This window comes from Pezoporus wallicus, unplaced genomic scaffold (genome assembly GCF_028554395.1).
Source record: "Pezoporus wallicus isolate ANWC-B61680 ecotype Strahan unplaced genomic scaffold, APGP_CSIRO_Pwel_v1 contig_4191, whole genome shotgun sequence".
In the NCBI taxonomy this organism is placed as follows: Eukaryota; Metazoa; Chordata; class Aves; order Psittaciformes; family Psittacidae; genus Pezoporus; species Pezoporus wallicus.
In genome coordinates this window covers 379,069-404,396 of record NW_026641383.1, presented here as the reverse complement: position 1 = coordinate 404,396, position 25,328 = coordinate 379,069, and the positions used below count along the sequence as shown (strand labels likewise).

At 38.6% G+C, this 25,328-nt stretch overlaps 1 protein-coding gene across 9 annotated transcripts in view; it reads right to left on the bottom strand.

Moving 5' to 3' along the window:
• Positions 1-25,328, bottom strand: part of EHBP1 (EH domain binding protein 1) — a 226,612-nt gene that overhangs the window by 69,221 nt on the left and 132,063 nt on the right. For all 9 annotated transcript variants that reach the window (XM_057423435.1, XM_057423429.1, XM_057423432.1 and 6 more), the window contains 4 exons: positions 12,892-13,070; positions 12,215-12,263; positions 5,233-6,147; positions 3,305-3,448 (listed from right to left, as the gene is read on the bottom strand). In XM_057423435.1, coding sequence (XP_057279418.1) covers positions 3,305-3,448; positions 5,233-6,147; positions 12,215-12,263; positions 12,892-13,070 — 1,287 coding nt within the window. The remainder of the gene's footprint in view (positions 1-3,304; positions 3,449-5,232; positions 6,148-12,214; positions 12,264-12,891; positions 13,071-25,328) is intronic.

Below are 25,328 nucleotides of genomic sequence, written 5' to 3'. Positions count from 1 at the left end.
ATATAAGAAATGTGAATACTATACCAGTTTCTACAACAGATGCCTCCTTTCACAATGCATGTTTCCCACTAAAATGCACTAGGAGAACATTGAGCTTGGCAAGCCAAGCACTCGAAAGTTAGAAATGTCAGAATTATGCTAGCTGTACAACCTTGCGTTGGTTCTCATTTGGTATAGTCTTTAATTGCACAACCCAAACTTTTTTTTTCCCTACCGGATACTTATTGTTTTCAGTAGCCATGACTGACAATGTTCAGTGAATGAGTTGTTCAATATCTCACTTCACCTTCATGATTCAATGCCTGCCCTACACCTTGTTTGAACTACTAAACCTTGTAAACTTTTCTCTGAACACAGCATTATTAATTTCTTCCAGAGCATTTCTGTGGCACTCTTCACTGCCATATCTAAGAGTTTCCAAATTACATCTATACAGCACCCTTCTGAGCTGAGGAGCTTTTGTTTTCCTTATGTTACAGTCAGCTCAACTGAAGAGTGCCCACTACCTGTTTGCTCACAGCACCAAGGATTTCTCTGGAGCCAGAACCATTTGTTCACAGCGCAGTTCTCTTTGACTTGGCTACAGCTGGGTGCATTCAAAACTTCCAGAAATCAGTCCCCAAGAACCTTGGATTGGAAATCATAAATAAAAGAATCTGCCACCTTGAGTATGCTGGGCTGAAGGTAGCTTCCCAGCATTGCAAATAGCTTCTGATGGAGGCAGCAAGAAACTTTGTCTCTGCAGAGCACCCCTAAAAGATGGCTCTTCCCTTTCTTGCAGCCTTCTAATTCATTTTTCATCTTTTGCAATAAATGAAATAAGGTCCCATGGGTAATTTGAGTGCCTGAACTATGTAATCCTGACTCTCACCCTGAAAACTTGGTCTCCATCTCCTATCTTTCATGCAGTTTTTATGGCCTAGACAAAGTCTTTGTCTTTGTCTAACTTCATGTTGCCGTTTACTTCTTTGTCATCTACCCAGAGCATCTCTCATCTGCATGCCAGCTCCTTTTCCTCCTGTTTGGATTTCATCAGCAGGAGTTGGAGTCCAGAAGAGAAAGTTTTGCTTTCTAATAGAATCATAGAATCATAGAATAATTTGGGCTGGAAAGGACCTGAAGATCATCTAGTTCCAACCTCCCTGCCATGGGCAGGGACACCTTACACTAAATCGTATCACCCAAGGCCTCGTCCAACCTGGCCTTGAACACTGCCAGGGATGGAGCATTCACAACCTCCCTGGGCAACTCATTCCAGTGCCTCACCACCCTTACAGGAAAGAATTTCCTCCTTACATCCAACCTAAACTTCCCCTGTTTAAGTTTTAACCCGTTACCCCTTGTCCTGTCACTACAGTCCCTAATGAAGAGTCCCTCCCCAGCATCCCTATAGGCCCCCTTCAGATACTGGAAGGCTGCTATGAGGTCTCCATGCAGCCTTCTCTTCTCCAGGCTGAACAGCCCCAACTTCCTCAGCCCGTCTTCATACAGGAGGTGCTCCAGTCCCCTGATCATCCTCATGGCCTTCTCTGGACTTGTTGCAACAGTTCCATGTCCTTTTTATGTTGAGGACACCAGAACTGCACACAATACTCCAGGTGAGGTCTCACAAGAGCAGAGTAGAGGGGCAGGATCACCTCCTTCGACCTGCTGGTCACGCTCCTTTTGATGCAGCCCAGGATACGGTTGGCTTTCTGGGCTGTGAGTGCACACTGCTTACCCATGTTCATTTTCTCATCAAATACTACAATCTGCATCAGAATGGGCCTGACCCTTAGTGAAGCAACAGTAAATGATGCTTTTGCTGCGCTGTGTCCATACAGACAATGTTTACTGACACCAACTTTCTTGAACTTGAAGGCTGCCTGTGCTATTAACACACCTTTGATTGCCTTGAAAGATTTATCAAGGGGATGAAACCTTCTTCCTACAAGACATTTTTTTAACATAAAAACCGATGTTTTATCCAACCTAATACAGAGAAGCAGCTGAACAGGGTTTTTCTGAAGTAAAAAGTAAAATAATATTACCCTGAGGCAGAGAGCTGATGGGGAGAATTTCAGTTCTAACAATGAAATACTAGCAAAGTTGTAAAACTCTGAAAATAGGAGCTTATAATAAAAATTGTTAGGCAACTCTAATTACAGTTGTTTCTGCCTGAGCAGTTGCCTCTACTATCCCTGTTCTAATGCTGTTTGCCTTATGAAAAACTAATAAAAAAAATTCCAAAGTGAAATTCATACTAAAGTATATTTTAGTAGGAAAAGCTTAAATACAAAGTAATAAAATAATACCAAGTAATAAAAAAAATAAAAATAAAAATACAAAGTAATAAAAAAATACTTATATATCATTATGTTACCATTATACAAACAGGACTTCCCTGTATATATGAATATATTCTAAAGAAAACAGAAGTGACAGTTTGGGAAAAGGGACTGCAAAGGGAGAAAAAAAGTACACCATGGATCCAAGACAGTTCAGAGAACCAAAAGAGACATGTAAATCACTGTCTTCATTTTTGGAATGTATGATCCCATTAATGTCAATAGCAGAATCTGCCCCTCAGTACCAGGCTCTGAATCAGTAAAGATTCAAGCCTTTCTCTGAATCATTATTTTTCAGTTACATTTACATTCTCAGTTGCCAGTACAGTCTCTAATGTGCAATAGTTAGAATTCCAAAACCCACACTGCAAAGGTTTGCATAAAAATTAATTAGCTTTCATCTCCTGAGAGTATGCATCCTTCCACGTCACCACGGAGGCCACTGGAGGTGCAACCATAGCTGCTTCAACACTGGAGCTCATTCCCCAGCTTTGCTTTCCCATCTCACCAGCATAATCAACTTTGGTGATAAAAAGGAATTGTTCCATTAACTCTTTTACAAGACTGTCACAAGCAGCTTCATTCCCTGCAACAACACTTATGAAGCAGCAAGTAGCTGACATCACAAGCTCAGGGAATGCATTTACATTAACTGAAAAGAGAGAAGTAATCAAAAAATAGCATAAATTACTTCACTATCATTTACCAAGTAACTTTTGTTTTTGTCTCATGAGAAACTGCAGTGCCAATCAAAGAAGGTGCACCCAGACCTCTGCTTCCACCGAAGTCTAAGGCATCTTTCTGTTGGCTAAAACTGCAGGAGAAACAGGTTTTAAAAGGGAACTAAGGGTATATGACACATCAGAGCAATTCAGCATGAAAGAAGTATTCTACAAGGAAATCCCCCACCCCTGAAAGCATATGCACATACAATAAATTTAACTATGTAAACTGCCATACTGGCCAATATTTCTTACATCATTCAGCTGCTTATTGCGGGCTGGGATGATCGTATTGGTTAGTTGCTTATTCCCTGCCTTTAAAGCTGCATCTCTTCTTGCTTGCTCAAGCAGAACTCTTGCCCGTTCTTTAAGTTCTTCTTGTCTTGACAACATACGTTGCTTAAAAATAAAGAAATACAATTAACAGCAAGGCAGCCTCAGGGTACTTAATGTTTATACAGTAGTTAATAGCCAGGAGCCTTCCTATATAATAAAGGTCAGGAGTCACATGGATTATAGCTTCATGAGGTGACAGAACATTCTATAGAAATGAAAAGTAAAGATGATCAAAATGTAAAATTAAAAAAAGTCATGGGCCTTTATAATGTAAATAAGAGTTCTCTCCCCTCCCCCTAAAACTTAATTTCTATCAATATTTAATGTCTTCAAACTGCAACTGTGGAAAAAATATAATTGGCTTTATGGAAACTATGTTAAATGTGCCATGTGTTTACTTATTTACTTTAATATGTATGCAAATATAATGCTTCATTGGCTACATACATAGGTATCACTCATTTAAAACTTGAACTGAACACGAAAAGGCCGGGCACAAGGCAAGACACCTGCAAAAATATCTGCTTCTACTTCATTTATGAACATCCATGAGAAAGTCCCTTCTTCATACACGACTGATTTATATTGCAGAATAGCAACAACAGAAGGGGGGCTTCTGCACAGGCAACATAAGCAGCTCCTATACACATATACTCCCAAGTGCTGACTTCTTAGTCAAGGTCAGCTGTGAAGACTCTGGGAAAATGTGTCTCCAGGCCTTTACGTGAGATAGAGTTGGGACAGACATTGCAGACTGTGCTCCTGCAACAACCACATGGAAGTTGAGATGGTTGACTCCAACCAACAACTGAGTGTCACAGCTTAAGACGGAGGCTCACATCTGAGGTTTTATCTGAGGTCTCCTGCTCCACTCTCCATTCTATCCTGTTTCCTCCTATTCATATTCTGAACAGGCCTGGCTGTTTCTTTCTCATCCAGTATACAAAGAAGATGGCAAAGTGAAACTTTGGGACTCTACTGATTAAAGGAAAGAAATCAGCTGTCTATGGAACTAATATTTGGCCACTACCACCCATCTATGGACTTCTCCTGCTATAAAACTAATCTTTATGGCACTTACTGAGAGAAAAGCATAAAAATATTTGAGGCAATCCACAGTACCAAACAACTGGCTATATTCTTTTCTTATCAGACCTAATGGCACAAAGCCAAAGCCAAAACTTAAGAAAGCTCTTCACAGGGTAAAAATATAAGCTTACTTTGGCATTTTTGTAAACAGGACTTTTTTCTACATATTTCTGTGATGATTGCTTTATTAATAATACTCAGCATTTATATAATATTCAACTTCCACCCTCAGAATAAATCTGCAAGGTAGGAGGGCATACACTTCTTATGTTTATAGAAAGGAAAATTATATTGTGGTTAAGTAATATGCTTGAGGTCACATCATAACTTAATATTCTGGAATTTCTACCTCACCATCGTGGCTATGCTCACAAGGCTGTGCGGTTTCTCAAATAAGATTTTGATGTCTCTTAGGTATATTTAATGTATTCAAAACTTTACTTTTTTTGTGAATGTGGATGAATGAATTGCTAAGTTCTTTTCCAGTTTTTCTCAGAAGAAATGTATTGCCACACACAGTGGCAAAAAGCCTGAAGCCATCTTCTTTGAGATGGAGAATACCTATACATTCTTTTTTCATGGAATGGCTCTTTTTCAGGGCCACTTACTTCTCAATCAAAGTATTTATTGCCCAACAATAAAAATACACTGCTCACCTCACCATATATACTGAAGATATGGTGCAAACTGCAAACATGGAGAAAGAACTCGAAGAGCATCTGCATCTTGATTCATAGGCATCAATTTAAGTTTCTTACCTGGGCTGTTTTTGCAGTATGATCTGCATGATTTAAAGCCGTTCTGGCATCACTGTCAGAATCAGATTCCGTTTGCCTTGGAGAAGCATGTGGTTTCTTTGCAAGATCCACATCCTTATTATAGGAGTATCCAAGCTTAGAAGTAGGAGATAAACTTGGCTTTGTGACAGGCGAACCAGGATCTGCTCTTGTGCTCCCTGTGGATCCTATACGTCCCAGCTTTTCTTGCTCTGAGAAACCAATGGTACTGTCTGAGCTCTGGTGCCTCTTCTTGTCGTTATCTCCACAAGCAACTGTGGGAGACACATCCTCTTTTTGATCACTGACATGTGCCAAGTCACTCAAGTCTAAAGTGTCAGCTATCAGCAATTTCTTCTTTCCCAATGTAGGCTGTGCTTGCGTTGTATCTGTACTGCTACACTTCCCAATGTCTTCAGATGCAGAAGTCCTTCCAGAGCTCTGCTGGGATTTCTGTGCATCTGTGTCACTTCGAGTCCTGCGAGAAGAAGGGGAAGCCGTGCTTGGGCTTAAATGGTCATCGGGAGTCTGATGCTCGCTCTCAGATTCACCAACACCACTGTCATTTACAAAGACGGAGTCGTCCTGAGAAGCAAAGTCTGCCAAACCACTGTCTGGTGGATGCAGCTCGGGCTCCCGGTTCAGGTCATTCAGCTCTGCGTAGAATTTTTCCTGGTCGACAGAACTGTTTGTGTCCGTTTCATAGTTACCCACTTTATATGTGCTTTTACTGCTGTTCTCCTCTATTTGAACCACGTTTAATTCCTGGCCACAGAAATGTGCCCTGATTTGATAGAGATAGGTCATAACAGTCAGTTTGTCAGGTATTGCTAATAGAACCATGTCAGAAGGCTCCAGTAGTCGTGATATTCCTAAACTGGCAAACCCATCGTATGCCTTTAAAAACAGACAAAATAAAGGTTATAATGAAGCAGTTTCTTACATACCGTAACATCTCAAGAATGCAAGTAAAAGTTTTAGTCAAAATAAAGAAGCCTAAAGCATATCCAGTATTACAGGAACAGTATGGGTTCAACTCTATTACTTATTATTCTTTTGGCTTCATTACAGTATTTACTATATTTTGTTGCATAATCCAACATCCAACTCATCAGTTTTTCCCAATGGCTTCTAACTATCTCCCAGGGTAAATTCATAGCAATGTAAATTGAGAAAGTATCATCAGTAAAGACACTCAAATGGCATTGTTTTAAATACTTTAACATACCTCAACACCATACTATACTAAAATGTTTGGTTACTCAAAATTATGCCATTTTCATGAGTAAAAAGTGGTTCATGACACTGCAGCTTAAAAGCCCTTCTGTTTGAACTAAAGAAACCTACCAATATCTTAAATGGTTCTGACTCAAGTAGCAGGAAACAAGTGAATGAAAAAAGCGTAAGAGTTGGCCCGGAAAAAAAGCAACTAAGGATGGCTTTTTAAGATAAGGAACCAAGATATAAGAAACATGACACTAATCCATCTTGGGCTTTATCGCTGGTGATCAACCTTCTCCCTTCTACTGGTCATGTAATTGCAGTGATTTGTGTTGATGAAAAACTATGTCCAGATAGCCAAAAAGAACACCACCACAGATTACTTGATACAAGACATAAATCACGTTAGTCTGGCAAACAAATGCATTTAAAAAACATTTATTGATGCTAAATTTGTAAGAGAGAGTGAATTTCATTCCCACTTCACTTTCATTTCTCAGAGCTAAACACTTTGCAAGCCTCCCACTTTGTGAGGCCACATTGTCTTCTTTCTGCTAGCTCTGAGTGGGCTTGGTGCATCAGGTTTGTCTAGTTTTGAAGAATTAAAGCCGTTTCTCAATTTACAATTAATTATTACTATCCTGGATTAACCCTGGAAGACAATATTGTGTTTCAAGGAAGCCTTTAAAAAGGCCTCCTGTTAGCGTAGATGCACTCAGTGAAAGCACTTGGACTTCTCCTCCCCCAATAATTCCACGGCTCCTTTTCACCCTCTTCTGAAGGGGCCTAAAATGTTCACAGTTGTTCCTACATTATTTTGAACAAAAATGGATGCTAAATTTAAGACACGGATGACAGCCTGGCCTTTTTCAAGGAAACAGCAACATGCACAGCTTCAACTTTAACCCAGTTTTACACTATTTCCTTATTTTATTTAGTTTTAGAAGGCTGGAAGAAAGAGAGAAAAGAGAAATCAATTCTGATTTGTTTTTTTTTATCCTCTTGTTTTCATAACACTAGATGTTCAGTGATGATTTAGAATGTGGGTTTGGCCTGGCAGACCGGTTATTTTACTTGCTCTGAGAAAAGGAGGCTCTCTCATTCCCATCGCAGTATCAGTCCGTACTTGAGGGTCAAACAGCTTTTATTTCAGCCACTTTTCAAACTCTTCTTTCAAGAGTTGGAATTTATCTTCCTGAAATTTTGTATGCTTTTCCCTTATGCTCAGGTACAACTTGCCAAATCGTTTTTTGTGAAGTAATTTTTATATTGCTATAACAAATTACAGAATTTATCTAGACATAGAAGTTATCTGAATAATTTAAGTCTTTCTGGCTCTCCCAGTGCAAAATGACTTGGCCTAAAAATCATTGCCAGTGTTTGGTGGGGTATCATTTTTTGGAAAGGTTCATTATGAGAACCTGCTATGCCATTTATAAAAGCAGAGCTGTACTTCGCTATATGAGAAGCAGTAGAAAACATGACTGCTGTATTTGCTGATACAAAACTCCAGACAGAGCAGAATAACAGGAAAATCATGGGTGGGAGGGAATGGAAAAACTTGGATGGCAGAAGAGGGACAGCTGTCATTTACCTGATACTGAGACACAGAGATGGAAGAGCAGGATCAGGCTGGGTACGGGGGACAGGGAGACAAGACAGTTGGAACCAAACAGACATGAGGAGCACAGACAAAGAAGACTTAAAGGAAAGCAGTGCAGGGATTTGGGTGGGCAGCCTAAGCCATAGCAGGTACTGAGAATGGGTGAATGCTCATATGCCAGAAGAAAACAGGCTGGATATGAAAGTGTAACAAGCCAACTGTGTTGTCCTGTGGACCAAAGGTAACACCAGGATTTTTCATTTGATTAAGTGGGTCAGTGCTGATTCAGTGGCATAAATAACCTGTTACCCCACACTGCACGTAGTGGGAGTTACCATCTGAAAATGAAAGGACCTAAGGATGGGCTTAGCAGTCCACAGCAGCCAAAGCCCATAGACATGACTTGACCTGAACTCTTTTATACTCCTGATTTCTTATTTATATGCTAATAAAACTAAATCCTAAGAATATCTCCCAGGGTCTGTAAAATGAAGATGGGGACAGTGTTTTAGAGTTGTCGGGAAAGGCAGTTGCTTAGAATGGGTAACACTACTGCAGAAGGATTGAATTTAGAATGATGGATATTCTTGATACAGCTGCAATCACTTTTTACTGTCTGCTCAATTCTTCTGGTGATGCTTGGGATTAAACACGATAGTTTCCCACTGATGTCAGATACTTATTTCCCATCCCCTCTTCTTCACATTCTGGACAATACATATTCTTGCTTCTCTCCTTTTAAAGTATATTAGATATCTTGATTGGCACACAAATGTTTTACAGTCCTTAGTTCTATAAATAGCAATCATGTTCTGTATGTGTCCAGAACCCTGTGATGGGTTCTTCTTCACTGTTAGAAAAGCTTGGAGCATCTTGATATTCTAGCATATTTACAAATGCCTAGTGTTTCTAACTAGTTTGTAACATGGTATGAACAGAGTAAATTTTCCAGGTCACATTACTTTGTTAAACAGAGACGTAACTAAAGCCTTGACTTTGCAAATGTTCATATGCATGTTTAACTATGCTCCTGCACGATCCCACCAAGGTCAACAAGTAACACCTAAGCACACAACTAAATACGTGTGTATGATGTTGTGGAATTAAACAGAAGTGGGAATGAGTGCCTGGTATAAAAATATGGCTGCCAGCTTTAAGGTAAGGAATTTACTCCATTTTGACTCAATGCTATCCCTGTAATTCTGAATTCTTCTGCTTAAATGTATATTTCAAAATGATTATTTTGAAATATTTTGTTAAGACAATCACTCAAGTTCAAAAGTATTGAAGAATTTAGTCAAAAACTGGGGGGAAAAAAGGAAAATAAAAAAAAGCATCACAGAAATTGAAAGTGCCAGCTGAACATCCAGAAGATATATTCCTATTTCCACACAATAATCCTTTCAAATGAAACAAGCTTCTCTAAACAATAAAATAATTAAAAATAGAAGTTCATTATTAGAACCACACTGTTGTGCCCTTCCACTTCTCATTCTTTCATCCCCTCCAAGCTCCAGCCAAGTGTAGTTTAGTAGCTTACATTTTTAAAGTGCAGGACATGCTATTAGCAATATGAAATATTTCTGTTCCTGATAAAGGACAAGACTGCCAGTATGCTGTAATTTTAACACATTTTAATTATTATTTACTAACAATCAAATAACCATATTAAAAAAATCAGCTGGTTAATGTTACTGGGAAGGCTGCATGTTTAGTTATATGTGATAAAAGCAGAAATGCAACTCTTTGGATCAGCCGGGAAAGTAGCCCTGCAACGTTTCTAATTTTCTCAAAGATAATCCTGGTTTCTCTTTTGTTCCCGACAGAAACTTGAATTTGCAGTGGGCACTGTGTACCAAAATTACCTTCAAATTCTGACTGATATTAATGTAATCTCAAGTAGTTGCTTGGGGTTTTCTTAAGAGTTATAATTAAATATTGCAGAACTTACAATACCTGTATCCACACACATATTTATACTCAGGACACTAAGCCTATTCACCTATCTGATGAAGTTCTTTTCTTTTTTCTTTTTTAATTTACTGACAAGCTGATTGACAGACATCAATTGGGATCCGTCAGCACAAGCACCACAGGCAGTATTCCAACCATTTCCCAACTATGTAACACACTGACATATTGGCCAAGATCAGATGTCACAGGTAAATACCCTTTTTTATTCAGCAACGGTGGCAGCACCAATTTGGCAAATGACCAGTGTGTCTTATAAGGAAGCTCCAGTGATGTGCCTTTTGTAACAGTGCATTTCAATGCCCAATTATACACAGTAATTGCACTGAAATAGTTGTCTCTTAAGATTTCTTCTTTTTTTATTAAAATACAAAAAAGGTCATGCACTCCTAAAAGATGTACTCTTATGGGTTAACCTTTAATCTATGGTTTCCTTTCCAGGAGGGGGCTGGGCAGGCAGCTGCTTCAGACAAAGAAAATTGTCCTGTTCATCCATAGATGTTATTTTAATTGGTTAGGAGGAATCATTGTCAAATGTGTTACATATCTGCATGGAATTTATAGGCAGCCATTGTTGCCAGTGCTGCATTCACTCCAACCAAGGGCATGCGGGGTTATCAGGCAGAACTGTGTGAGACCAGGAAATAAATCTGCAGGAAGCAACTGAGATACTCAATGTAGCTGTCAGGTGAAGGCTTGCAAAGTGATGAAAGAGAAAAGCTGCACAATAACAACAATCATTACTTCTTCAGTCCTGGGAACTATATCCTGTTAAGAGAGATGAGCTAAGAAGTTCACTGTTTGCCATCAGTTTCAGAAAGAAAAGATGACTGATTGTACTGCTACCATTTTTAATTAATAATCTAGTCTTTTTTATAATCCATCTTAATTAGCATTCAACAAAACTTGAAGTACAAAACACATATGGTCACAGAAAACACTGTGATGTCACTGATAATCTACTTAGGTCATCATAAAATCCCATATTATTATGAAAAATACATTATTGGCCAAATCACTCATTAGATAACAGCACCTCAGAGATCTTTCATTATTTGTAATACTTAAGTACTATTTTAAAGGCAATTAACTCCCTGGCTAGCACATTAAGTGTGCAGGCACCTTAAAATATAATGACATTCAACACAAATGAATTTTAATAAAGCACTTTCAGAAATTCCACATATCTGCAATCTAAAATTATTTAGTCATATTCACTATATAATATTGAACCTAAATAATGTATATTTTTATACCTTCATCCCAATTAAATTTAGTGCTTTTAAAGCAGTATAAAAATAAAATCTCAGCATTGAGAACTCAGCTCCTTAGAAATAATTTTCAGACAATTTTCAGGAACAATTTTATTATCAGTGACTCACATGAAAATTATAATTTCTGAACATGTCCCTAGGGCCCAACCGAGGCTTGTAACATGCCTAAAATAGAGAGCAGTAATAAAAAGTCTTCTGGTGATTCCCAAACCAAGTTCCCGTTTTTTCCAGAGGAACTTTTTACACCTTTTTCATCACAAAAAGTACAAAGAGTGGTTTAAAGCGGCCGCCCAGCACAGTGCTATAAACTATTTTGCTAATATGTTGGTTTATTTCCAAAGTATTGACCCAACACTTTTTATCCTAAACTTTCCGTGCTGCGTACAGCACTTCACTCAGCTGCTGCAGCATTAAAGCAGGTGTACAACGTCATCTTTAAAAGTATAAAAACCACCATCAAAGCAACATCAATGCACTGATGCACACAGACCCATTGAAGCAGCAGAAAGAGAAGTCTTGCATATGACAATCCAAGAGCAGCTATGCCTTTCATATTTTTAATTACAGGGCTGATTGGCAAAATCAGAGGAGTGATCACAGAAGGCTGGCCAGCCCTCTCCTCTGCTTTCACAAGTAATGTAGGCCATACAAATATTAAACTCTAATGCCAGCCTTGCACTTGTTGTGAATGTTAAAGACCATGACAAACTAGAGTCAATAATGCATCCGATTTGAACCGCAGGAGGTTGAATACCTTCTGTGAGCCACAGTTATGACCTTACAAAACAACCACACTTTCCCAAAATTAATAAAAACCTGCAGTGAAGCCAAAATTGAAGCTGTGTCTTTTTTCTTTTTCTTTTTTTTTTTTTTTTTTTCCCCTGGCAGTTCTTACCTTTTTGTTGTTCTCTTTAATATCTTGAGGATTCAGGGACTTGTAGTCACTGAGGGGGAAAATGGCACAGTGGGTATGTACAGTATTTGATAAAAGCAGCAGTTTTAAAACAAACTGAATCTAAAAATTTGACATACAGTAATATCATACAGTAACCAGCAATTTCACAGCAATTCAATCAACAAAACTAATAGTGTGGAAAATTAAAGGAATAAATAAATAAATAAATAAATAAACACCGATTACATGTTTCATTGCCTGAAGCTTTCCATCTAAAAAAGAAGTTAAGGCAGGGACTAGAGGCTGGCCTTGACAACCAAATTTACCAGGAGGTAATCCGTCCTTGTCAGCGTACAAAGAGCTTATTCCTCTCATCTCATTTCAACACCAGCACAATTTTCATAATCATCCTGAAGTCAGTTCTTTGTATAAGATTAAGAAGAAGAAAAACAAATCACAGAGAGGGAAGAAACAATTATTTATGCCACAAGACAGAAAGAGGAATCATAAAGTTTGAGCATTATAAATCTGTTTTCTTAGAAAGGATGGTCCCCTGCTTGAAAGAAAAGGGTGAAAACAGTTCAACACCTGAAACCAACAGGGATTTTATTTTTACATAAACTTAAATGCTATATATTTCTATGACAGCTTATGCAGGCAAAAAGTACACAACTTACATTAGGTCTGGTCTAAAGTGATGTAATATTGCACAAAAGGATAAACCGTTTCTCCACGACGTAGTAAAATTGGTGATTTTCACTCCCCTATAGTTTTTTGTAACTTCTTTGCACCACACAAGCAGTGACTGACTTGCATTTGGCTTTCTCCCCAACACAGGACTTGGTATTGGGCTTGGCTGGAAAAAATAAAAGGCGAAAAGAAAAAAGAAAAGAAGATAAAAGAATTTAATGGAAGACGAGAATTAACATTAATTGACCTAACTAGATGATCTGTATCCTTTGATGTGAGTTTAGGTCCTTCACAGCTGTCAGTTTACAATGACTGTAACTTGCAAAAGACACAAATCGCAAGTTATTACCTCCAGTTGTCGCCCTTGGCACTTGTCTCCAAAGGATGTAGATACACAGGATTCCAGATCTACATAGGAGAACAGGCCAAGAATTGTACCCGTGGAAACACCGTGCTTAAATACTTAAGGCATAGTCCTGCACAGCCCGGGATACACACCCTTGAAAAGATTTCCCAAAATGCAGCCATGGAAAAGCATCCCCACAAGCCCTTTCGCATTTAATGAAGATAACACTGCGCCTGGATCAAAAGCCAGGCTTAGCAGAGTTTACCATGAGTTGCGATCTACCATTGAGGTGTGGGGATCAAAGTCTCTGTGCCTGTGACATGTGATTAATACACTCATCATTCGTCTCGTATAGGCTCCAGCAGGAAGTTTTTGGCTGCGCTCTTCCTGTTTAAGCACACGATTGCATAAAGGTAATTGTGGCATGGTGTTTCTAATTGACCACTTCCAACCATACCCAAAGAGCTTCCTCTTCCAGGCTTTAGGTTTTTTTTATGTGGAAAAGGAATTTCGGCCATAAATCCTTACCAGAGGGCGTTTTCTAACAAGTATCATTATCTAACAACGACCATTTCCCAACAGGGTATTTTGATTCCTTTAGTTACATTTTTGTTAGCACAAGCCAAGAATTAAAATGGAATAAAACATTTCTCAAATTCAGCAGAGAACACACTGATTGCAGCTGATGTTTTCAAGAAATACACTCATTTCACCAGAAAAATACTGTCATTTAAAAAACTTCTTACATGTAATTAAACAGAATTTGACTGACATAAACCCAAAGTCTGAGTTACAGGGAAAGAACTGAGCCCACTTATTTTTTCAATGCAATATAATTAAAAGCACACATACAAAACAAACATGCTTTTTATGCACCTTATAGCTAAAGACTTCCCAAATTAAGATAAAAATAGAGCAAGTAATTTACTATATCTGAGCCACTTAAGTTGAACAAGTAAATCCTTTTGGCCACATTACCTATTTGTGAAAGACCAACGATGCCCCCGCTTGACTAAAGTATGTCAGTGTAAAGCAATTAGCTGCTAGCTACCAACTGATTTATGTTTTCACTGCTTTTGCGGAAGAAAATGTCCAGAACCAGGAAAGTAATTTTTCATTTACCTTGACACTCAGCCCTAAGAAGTTGTTTTATAAACACACCTCCCTCATCATCACATAGAAGCACCGCCGGCTCATTTAGAAAGTGCAATATGTCTGCCTTGCTGAGATTTTTTTTACCAGATCATTTGTATGAAATAACTTGTTAAAAAGTGTTTTGCCTTTTTTTTTCTATTATTTAATCCTGTCAGCAATTCAAATCAGCATGAACAAATCTGTTAATGATGAGACAGTATCTCTGAATACACTGAATTAACATCTTAACAGGGATATATAAAATAGGGAACAAAAAGCAGCAATAAACAAACTTCACCGTGCATTAGATTTTAATCAGAGAAATAAATACTGCTTAGGAGCAGCCAGACAGTTACTCCAGATTCAGAGTGATGTAACTAATATTGGGTGTTTCTTCTGTTTTGTTTACAACTTTAAGCTAAACCCAGTGAGTAACCAGTGACCCCAAATTTAAGGTACTCCTTTACTTACAATATATTCGCTATCCAAATTATATATATGGAAATAACACTGCTGGGAGAAAATAATTAAAATAGCACCATCAAGATGTGGAAAAAAGGTACTTTAATAATTTTTTAAAACACAGAGCTACGTCTTCAAACCATAGAGCACTACTTACCCGATATATTAAATGATGATTATAAAGTCTTAATACTTGCTGCTGAAAGTCTCTACAGAACTGTTAAATGTTCCAGTCAGCACCTAACTACATTCTGATTAACCCCGAAATGGCCATAGCCAATACTATCATTCAAATCCTTAACTGCACATCTAAAAAACTGAAGATGTAACTTTTATTTTAAAACTAGGTATTACAAAAGGACACCCAAGCTTATTAAATCAAAACATTTAGCAGAATTTTGCATTTTATCTACAAATATTTTTTTTTAAATCCACATTATAATTCTTTGAAAATCTATTCTTCAGTTGAAAATATTTCTGTTTGCCCTTCCATTCACTGAAGATTTTCTGTAAGCATGCAGAATATGCAAGATTTCTGATGTGCATAACGTACTTACACAGTTTTCTCTAACTGATAAAGCAGAAATGATACACTGCTTTCTTTCCGGACTTAGTCTTTTCCAAGTTTTCTGGATAAAGGTGGAGTTAATATCATGATAATATTACGCTTTTATTCACCGAGTCAAAGCTTTCATTATTTAATGTATGATAAAAGCACTTAACTCAAGGCACACTGGAAATGTATGAGTAATGCAGAACTGTGCATGTGCACTTGACACCCCTTCAGGAGGGTTAACAAATGCTAGTTTTGATTTTTTTTGGTGAACCATCATTACGAAAAACATCTCCTTTCGATACTTGTAGATACTAGTTACAGGTTCAGAACAAACCCAATTACCACCAAGTGCCTATTTCTAGCATGTGTTTGCGCAACAAGATTGGGGGCAACTCAACAAATGAAAATTTAATTATCTTTTTCTTATATAATTCTTTACGCACTGACTACACAATTCTTCTATACCACATGGCAGTCATGACTTGGCTTTTTGAGTTCAAAAGCCAAAGTCCCTGAGAACTCATGGGGAAATGCCACTAAAAAGCGCGAGATATCCACAAGAGATTGCCAGATCTGCTCACTGATCAACAGATGATTGAATCTCATCAACTGATTTTTATCCAGCTGTGGATTAACTGTATGGTAAGTGCAGAGGTTCCAGAGGTGGTCCCTCTCACGGTAGCTCAGATCTAGAGGCAGCATCATGTTGGTGGATTTATCAGCTGGAGTCAGCACCATCTTGTTTCACGGTCAACAGAAGTGCTAAGTCTCTTTACTTTACTCTTCTTATTTACATGTTCTGGAAACTTAGTTAATACATTTTATAGTGTGTAACAATTTTCCTCTTGGGAGATTATTCCATCAGACCATTACTCTATGATAACAAGAGGACAACAGCTTTAAATATTAGGCTGCATCCATAAGTTTAAAAAAAAATTAAGAACTATTATGCTGCTCTCAAACGTGGCACCAAGTGCAGCAATGTTTGCAAAGTGATGGTTGAGCTGCATCTGACACAAAGAGGCTAACACTTAGGAGAAGAAAATCAAGACAGGAACTGATGATGTGAACACGGAGCTATGAATCAAGCCCTTGTATGAGACCTGGGGAGCACCCAGAAGGAAGATCGTAGGGACTTAGTCTGAGCAACTCGCAAGAGCTTGGTGACAGTTGCATGGGGTACAGGATTTAAAGGGAGCAGAGGCAGTGTTGACAGCTGGAAGAGAAAGATGCTGAGAGGAGTTAAGAAAAAAGTATGTAACAGCTGTGGGAATCTTGACTGAAGACTTGCGTGGTTTGAGTTTTATATTAATGGACACAACTTGCCAAAGAGGAAAGGAGAGGACAACCTAGGAATGGTAATGAACTGCAGGAGGAGAAGCAGCTGAGATTGAGATAGAGCTTAAAGTCAGAACAGGGGAAACCTACAAGCAGTCAATAAACAAGCTTTGTTTCTCAGGAAGCAAGTACAGGCAACGGTCTCTTACTTATTTGACTGGCAAAAAAAAGGGATTTTCCCTTACCCCTATCAAAACTACAATGCTATCTAGGCTCACTGAACATTATGAAACCATTAACATGCAAGTTAAAGGTAAGTGAAGGAACACGCAACTAGGCGAGGCAAAACGTACAGCTTGCGGCTGGATGCAGGAAAAGTTTGGGAAACTCGGCTGAACTGCGCATCTGAAAATGGTATAAAAGTGCAGTAGAAACAAGACACCCTAATACATTTCAGTCAAATAGATAATTCTACATCATTAAGATTATACTCTAGAATTTTATTTTTTAAAAAACACAAGGCTTTACTCATAGGAATTGCTCAGGCCAGGAGTACCCTAAATTGAATACGGCTCACTTGGTAAAATTTATGCCTTTGTCAAAGTCTGTACATGTCCAATGTGCATTCAATTTTGTTTATTCTGGGCTGTGGAAAAGGCAAGGCATAAGTCAAAATCTGATTTTTAACTAGGATCAGGACCAAAATAGAATATGGCAATCAAGTCTGCAAAGATAGACTAAAACTGCTTTCTCTGTTATTCCAAAGATGGAGAAAACATCCTTACGACCCAGCTGCGCGGAGACGTTCCTTACTTTGGGTAGTTAAGTATTTTTGAGGTAGCAGGTCACTATAACATTATGACAGCTACGGTGGTGACACAACAAAATACAAGTGGCGCTGCTCTCTGCTTCTGGTAAGGGAAGTGCACTTGCATGTATTATAAAATATACATTTCCCAGAAAGAAATGTTAGGAGTTTGGCCATCCTCATACTCTGATACACGAACTTAGCAGTTTTGGAGTACACTCTTTAATTTTGTTGCTCTCTCCTTGCATGGCATATGATTACACAAAATGTCTCTAGTCCTGCCTGGTACGCGTTACAGATTCACTGAATTTGTTTTCTATATATGATTAGCAACAAGTAGGTAATGTCCAGGTTTCTCCAGCATCAGACATCTTAAAACTCTGCCCTCCTCACTCCTCTGATTTTGCCTATAGCTAATGTGGACATGCAACAAAATACAAACTTTTATCTTAACAGCCTTAGGCATAAGCTTTTAATTGCTTATCATTTTACAGGTTTAAAATTTCAGCACAAACCAGTCCATGTTCAAGCATAACCTTAACATTTAGACATCTGCCTGAACTGACATGATGCTCTCATGTTTGAATCTGGCAAGGTGAGGAGGAAAGTGAAAACCCTGGGACATGCCTCAAGTTAGTTGTTGCTCAAGTAGGTGAAAATGTTTTCATTCTAAAACATTTCACATGTTTTCAGTCGCCTGTTACATATTTTGTATGGTGGCCATGAGGCTGGAAAGAGCTTTTCCAACTGCCTGAGAAAAGAAAGGAAAGCATCTAGAGTATGTACATGCTACCTAATATAGTAGGATATGGAACAAATACAACTTTCTAGAGAACAAGAGCAACAGAGCCTCTCAATCTGGACGAAAAAAGCAAACAATCACAGCCACCTGGATAGTCTGCTCTCCTCAACAGTTTTCCAGTCTGTGCTCATTTGCAGAAAGCACCCATTTGCTTGCACGACTGTGGAACAGAAAAATTTCTTGCAAAGTTTAATCCACCCTGATTTGCTTTTGAAAATAACTGGGGGGGGGGGGGGGGAGTTAGTGCTTTCAATATGTTTTCACTTTATTAGCTGCAGGTGGACGGACAATGTGGTCCCACATCACGCTGTATGATGCTGTATTTAATATACTGATTACTTAGGACCCAAGGGAGAGCTGAGGAAGATAACACCTGCCATCAAGACCACATTACGGTATTCCCTCTCTTAAACAGCCACAGCTTTCTATTGTTTGCCACTCTCCCTCATTGACTCACACCTAAACTTACACAGTTTGTGCTGTACATGGCTGAATTATATACATAATGCTTGTCTTTCAACATCTTGTCACTTCTGGTCCCAGCGTTTAAGGTTTAGCAAGTACCTCATGCTTGAGTTAGTTTCATCCACGTAACTTTTACTTGTCCAACCCGACAAACACAACAATGGTATTTTTTATTCTGATCACTTCCCATTTCTTCTCATACTCCAATCTCACAGCTCAAGGCAAAAAGTTGTTGCTTCTTATTTATTACCATTAACATACAGTGTAAGGCACTCAGCTTCATTTAAGCAGTATGATGCAAATGCTGCATCAAACACAGCATTTCAGCTTGCTTCTGATCTCCGGCGTGATAGTCTTCACAAGGTATTAGGGCACTCTGTGATGGGCGAATGAATATGTTGACACAAGACACTCACACCTGGTATTTTACAAAGAAGGAAACAGTCTGAACAGCATATCTTGCCTGGGTCGGTAAAGTGAACAGACTATCACAAGAACTCAAGGACAATACCTACTGTGAATCTGATGTATGCATCCCACCAAAGCACTCCTCCTGACTCCAGGGGCAGGTGACAGCACTCAGAATAACCAAAAAACAACTTCTAGACTTAGACAAGTTAAGATGAAGCCTAAGACCTGGCCATCCCCGGCACAGGAACACATCATTCATAGTCTCAAACACTGCAGTTTGCTCAGTGTCACACACAAGTTCTGTGTTGTGAGCTCTGCCCAGGCTCTGTAGCATTCACCCAACACAACAAAGAGATCATGCTGCATTAAACACCATCCAATTCCTACAAAAACATAAAATGGCAGCCCAGCAGACAGCTGCTTCTTCTATTACAGGGTCTGATTAGTTTTGCTTCGAGCACTGAGGAAGTGGTCCAGCAGAAAATCATGGTATGTAGTCATACAATTGCAATGTGTACAAGTACACAACCTGCAGGCACACAGCGCACAAAGGTGGGAGAGATTACAGTAACAGCAGCTACCTTAAACCTGGCAATTCAGAACTGCTAAGTACTTCATTTCATAATTTTTGTAATTACCTGGTAGCCTCTTTTCAGCTTTTACTTTGTCTAGAAATGACTTCAACTTTTTCTTAGCATAGTCTTTTAGGGTTTCAGTTTGGTTTTCGTTGTTGGGGATTAAAAGGATAAGAAACCCTAAGTATTTGGGAACTGAACTCAACTTTTAGAACCACAAGCCACAACATGCCAACTACTGGACTTTCTTCACTTGGGCAGCAGGACATGGAGCCTTGTCTGCTCCTGGGAATAAATTAAGAACAAGACAGACTGTTTATTTCAAGATTACTACCTTCCCCTGTGGATGTTCTTAAAAGAGAGTAACAGTCCTGCACAGGAACAAGGGTAGCTACTTCACCAGGTTGAGAAGCCCTACATTTATTAGTTAATGGCAAGGAGAAGACTATGTTAATTAGCTTGTAAGGAAGAAACAAATCTGAGACAATATAATGAATTGGTTACTTATGTGCAAATAATTTCACCTGACAGTCAGTATAGTCATGAAAAAAGCCATAGTGAGCTCCTTCTCAGATTCAACTATTATAAAAGGATTGGCTGAGGCTCGTCCACCTTCTCTTCCCCAAGGTCGCATAATCTTTGTCTTGAACAACATGTTTTCAATTATAAAAAACAGGAAAAGGTATATAATTCATACCATTAAGTGGAATTGAACGCTGGGCTCATTCTCTGATGATTACATGTATTTGTAATGTAACAGTATGAACAGGTCACACACAGCGATGGGGCTTCATTTTTCTGCTCTCAGAAGAGGAGCAATTTCCTTGCGTCCACCTTTCTAGCTGCCCCAGTGCCACATGGGCTGAAGTCTCTGCTCCTGTATAATCTGTGCTGGAAGCCCAGATGAGCTACCAGGATGCTGCTGGTTCACAATCCCTGGCCTTCTGCCATGATGGGAACGTTCAGGGTTTTGGGCAGGTTGCCAGAATTAAGCAACTTAAACCACAGATGAGGAATAGCAATTTTCAAAGCTTTTAACTTTGTTAAAAGTGAACTGAACTAGCAAAATGCACCTCCCTGGGCCCAAGGCTATCTCTGCCACATTTCAAAGGCCTGCAGCAAACAATGGAAGTGTTAGAGCTTGTCAGAAAAGGTCACAAGAATCTCTTCTAAGAGAAAGCACAAGGCAAACTAAAAATGAGAGCCGCTGCCAATTCTTTCTAAACACAGTGAACTTTCTTGCAGGAATTGCTTTTGACATTAGCCATTAAAGAGACTCAAGTCATTCTCCCACTCTTCTGAACATTCTGACAGACATTTTTTCAGGCAAGCTTCTGATGATGTATCATTAAGGTGATATTGCTCCACAGAACGTGATAGATACCTATTTTGTAAATCTACTGCATCACCTATATTAATGCACAGCCATAGGCAAATTTACGGAAGAGCTGGTCTTTGCTGAAATGGGAAATCTTTGTTTTAAATACTTTAAATACTTGAGAACACAACACAGATGCCAGATTTGTGCTGGTATTGCACTAAGAAAGGAAAATAATTTCTGTGTGCGGAGGGACTTAGAGCACTCAGTATTTTTAAGCCTAGTATTGATGACACAGAACCTGATGTGGTGCCACTGAAGGCCAGAATACACCTCTTAACTGAGGATGCAAATAAAATAAGCATATTAGTTTTAGCCCTGATAGACTACCGCATCAGCTGCATCAACTACACAACCAACCACAAGGATGGTGATTAATACAAATATTGCTTCTCTACTTAGCGGTAAAGGAGAAGCTACCCATAAATGATGGGGAGACATCTGAAATGCTTAATGTGTTTCTTTTTATTTCATCTGCCTTTATTCCGCAAGTCAGATGCAAGTTGGAGACTAGCATTACTAGTATCAGACACAAAAAGGTCAGATTTCAGCCAGGTGTGAAAACAGCTTAGATAAGCCAGATGCTTTCAGATCAGCTGAACACATCTAATGTAATCCTAGGGTACTGGAAGAACCAATATGAAACAACATCTGAAATTAACAGTCAGTTTGAAAACTTGACAATAGATGAGATATTAGAGGAGCAGGCAAAATCTACATTCCTTTCCAGTCTTTCAAAGCATAAAAAAAGACAAAGTGGAAGAATGCAGAGAAGATAACAAAAAAGAGGTGAGACAAATAATTAAGTTGCTGCTTAGAACATGAAAGTTAAAATGAGACAAGCAACAAACATTAATTTGCTATCAGTCCAAGTTCCTTCTATAAGAGGTAAGCAGGCAAGGGAAGGGAGAAGCAGCAGTCATAACATTATGACTGCAGTTAAGTTCTTTTCCTTGTCTCTCAAGATGCTCTCATAATGATGCACAGAAACAGAGCCTTAATGAGACTCACATAGCACAGGCGCAAAACAGGCTAGAAAACTCTATCTAAGACCAGTTTTCAGCAATTCTTCAAATTATGCATTGAAAAGGGCTCTCCAAGAGTATTTCTTGGGTTCAGTGCTGAAAGCCTGGATTACAAAGGTCATAATACATTAGACATGAATCTGGGATAGACACCAAATGCACTAGAAGAACACCTATCATATAAAAAAGTTCTGAAGAAACCAGGGTGAAATTCAATAGGTACAAGTGCAACATAGGAAGGAGCAATCATTTACATAAATGCAGGATGAGGAAGAACTGGTTAGGTAACAGTTCTTCACAAAAGGATGTGGGGGAAACAGTCTATTCAAGCTGAATATAAGTCAACAACATCAGGTTGTTGTGAAAAAGACAAACATCATACTGAGATGTACAGACAGGAATAAAGCTTGCAAGACATGTACTGCCTCTCCCACTCCAGTCAGCATCAAAACAGCCGCAGTAGAAATTTTATGATCAGTTTTCCTTGATGAAGATTATAAGGAAGATGAGCCTGAAGAAAGATCAGGAACCAGGTGATCTTTTGAGATGTGTTTCATACCTGCCTTCTCCATGTTTCTTAACTCCAAGTCCTACAGGGAAAGGACACAGCTGGCACAAGCTGCTGCCACCAATGAGCAGGAGCCTGGCAAAGCTCCCCTCTACTCTCTGACAGCAGTGGAAGCAAGCTGGAAACCCCCCACTTCCCACCAAGCAACACCCCACACTGGCCCCTCAGTTCTCACCAAAAAAATCTCAACCAAAACCCCCAAAACAAACCAACCCTCACGAATTCCCCTTTTAAAAATTAAGCCTGCGGTGGTGTCCTTACATTGTTTGTTCCATAAGCGACTCATGCTCTGATTCGCTTGTGTTAATCAGATTCCCTTGCAAAGCACAGTGCATTTTTGACATTTTCCTGACAAACAGCTATCTGAATATAGAGAAAGTTCAATAACTACCAACACATCTCTTCAAATGAATAATTGTACAGAGTATGTATTTTCTCTTTTAGTTTTTAGGAGACTGACTATCACAGAATCAGCTAGGTTAGAAAAGACCTCTACGATCACCAAGTCTGACTGTTACCCCAGGACTGCCAAGAAGCATAACCACTCCATCAGCTTCTCAAGAACACCAGCAGAGAGGAAGGGTCTCTCCATTCAGCACATCTCCACAGAAAGTCACAAAGCCACTTGAAACGTGCAGGATACATTAGAAAGGTTATTTCATCTGCAAGGTGAGAGTTCTGGTCAAACCCAGGACAACAGTCAGAAAAGAAACCACCTGATAATGGGTGAAATTAGGTATTGGGGCAAGCAGTGAGATGTAAGCAACACTGGTAACCAAAATAGCTGGATTCAGTGCTCAGTCACAGGAGTGATGTCACAAGCAGAGCGAACTGGGAAACAACAACTACTTCAGGGGATTTCTTTGTCTTTTTCTTTCTTTCCTTTTTTCTCTTTTTTTTAAAAGAAAAACCAAGGTGGTAATTCATGAAAAATTCTTCTTTATCAGCAATGCTTCACTCACAAATACCATTTATAAACAATGTATAAATCCAAGAAGTACTATTAAATAAATTAAGCAAGTGAAAAATTAGGGAATGGCAGACTTATTTGAGTTGCCCAAAGGAATAAGCATTATTTAAGCAGTGTGAAGGCAGATTGCTATCTTTACCTGATTGAATAGTACCTTATTACGTGAATAGCCCCTATGGAATAACAGGCACTACTCAAAGATTCAATAGCTTAATGAACATAAGACTGGCACAATCTGGAGCTTAATTTGCATGCAGTTTGAATATTTTTGCTTTATTACTTTCATTTAAAAATAAAAATATGTGTAAAAGTGAGATCAATTCAAGTGCCACTTGGCTTAACATATATTTTTCCAGGAATTCTTACACTATCCAAATTTGCTAATTGCTGGGACTTGTGTAGCTAAAAGGAGAAATGCATGTTAAATGAAAATATCCTTTTTGTTTTATAATATGTAATTAACACAAGCTTGTCTAGCTTCAACACTGGCAAATCTATCCTCTTGAAAAGCACACACATAATTTTCATGCTACAAATTAAATTTGGTGTGGTTATGCTTTTAGCACTCAACAAGTAAAAGCTTGTAAATGAAAAGCTGAAGCATAAAGGTATGGCAAGTCTCATTTAAGAAAGCAAAATCTTCACGAAAGAGGAACTGTCTCCTGCAGAAGTCAAGAAAAGCTGCTAGTAATTAAATACTGCTTTTGATTAACACTTTACGCTACATGTTTATTTTCAAAGTCCTTATTTAAGCAGATCGTGATATAGAACTAATCAAATCACTGTACTTCGTTCCCTTATGATGCCTGGCTAATAACCACACAACAGTTGGAAACTGTCAAAATATTTTACAGCTCAATTGTAATTACCATCCAAGTCTAAGCATGCAGTAATTGGGCGTCAGCCATGTTCTAGGGGTGTTACAGCAACACACAGCAGTCAATTCTTGTGTTTGGGTTTTTTTACACATGTAAAACCCTGAATGATCCCCAAGACCTACTTCATAACATACTGAACTAAATATTAGCGTGTTGTTCACAGAGAAAGCTTTCTTTTTCCTGGATACACTATTTATTTGCATCAACAATTAAAAAATAAGTTTAAATTTGGAAAAACAGAATTTGTTCAGCAGCTTTTTTTCCTGGTTAAAATTCCCTAATGGAAAAATATATTGTCAGATACATAAATAATGAAACATTTTGAGAAAAATAGTACACGGTAAATACTGTAATATTATCTCAGCTTTGAGACAAACTGATGATTCTGTTTTCAAAGAACAAATTTTGCAGATTGTAAATAGAGAAAATATTCCAAGATGCTGAGAGAGAAAAAAACAGTACTGCTGCTATATGGGAACCTGAAAGAGTTTTTAGCATGTACTATTCTATATGTAATGCATGTAATACTCATGAGTATTGTACACAGATGACGGCCCAATAGGTTTTCCTGAAGAGACAACTCTACAGGGGCTTCTGATTGTTTACAGTTGGTATTTCCAAGGCAGTATCAGAGATATGGATTCATGATTCACTGGTCTTTCAACACTATTTAAATCATTAATCCATGCATTAACTGTCACTAACTCCACAGTGACAAGACAGACAACATCACTGGATCCCTAATACATTACTGTCCAATGGATTAAA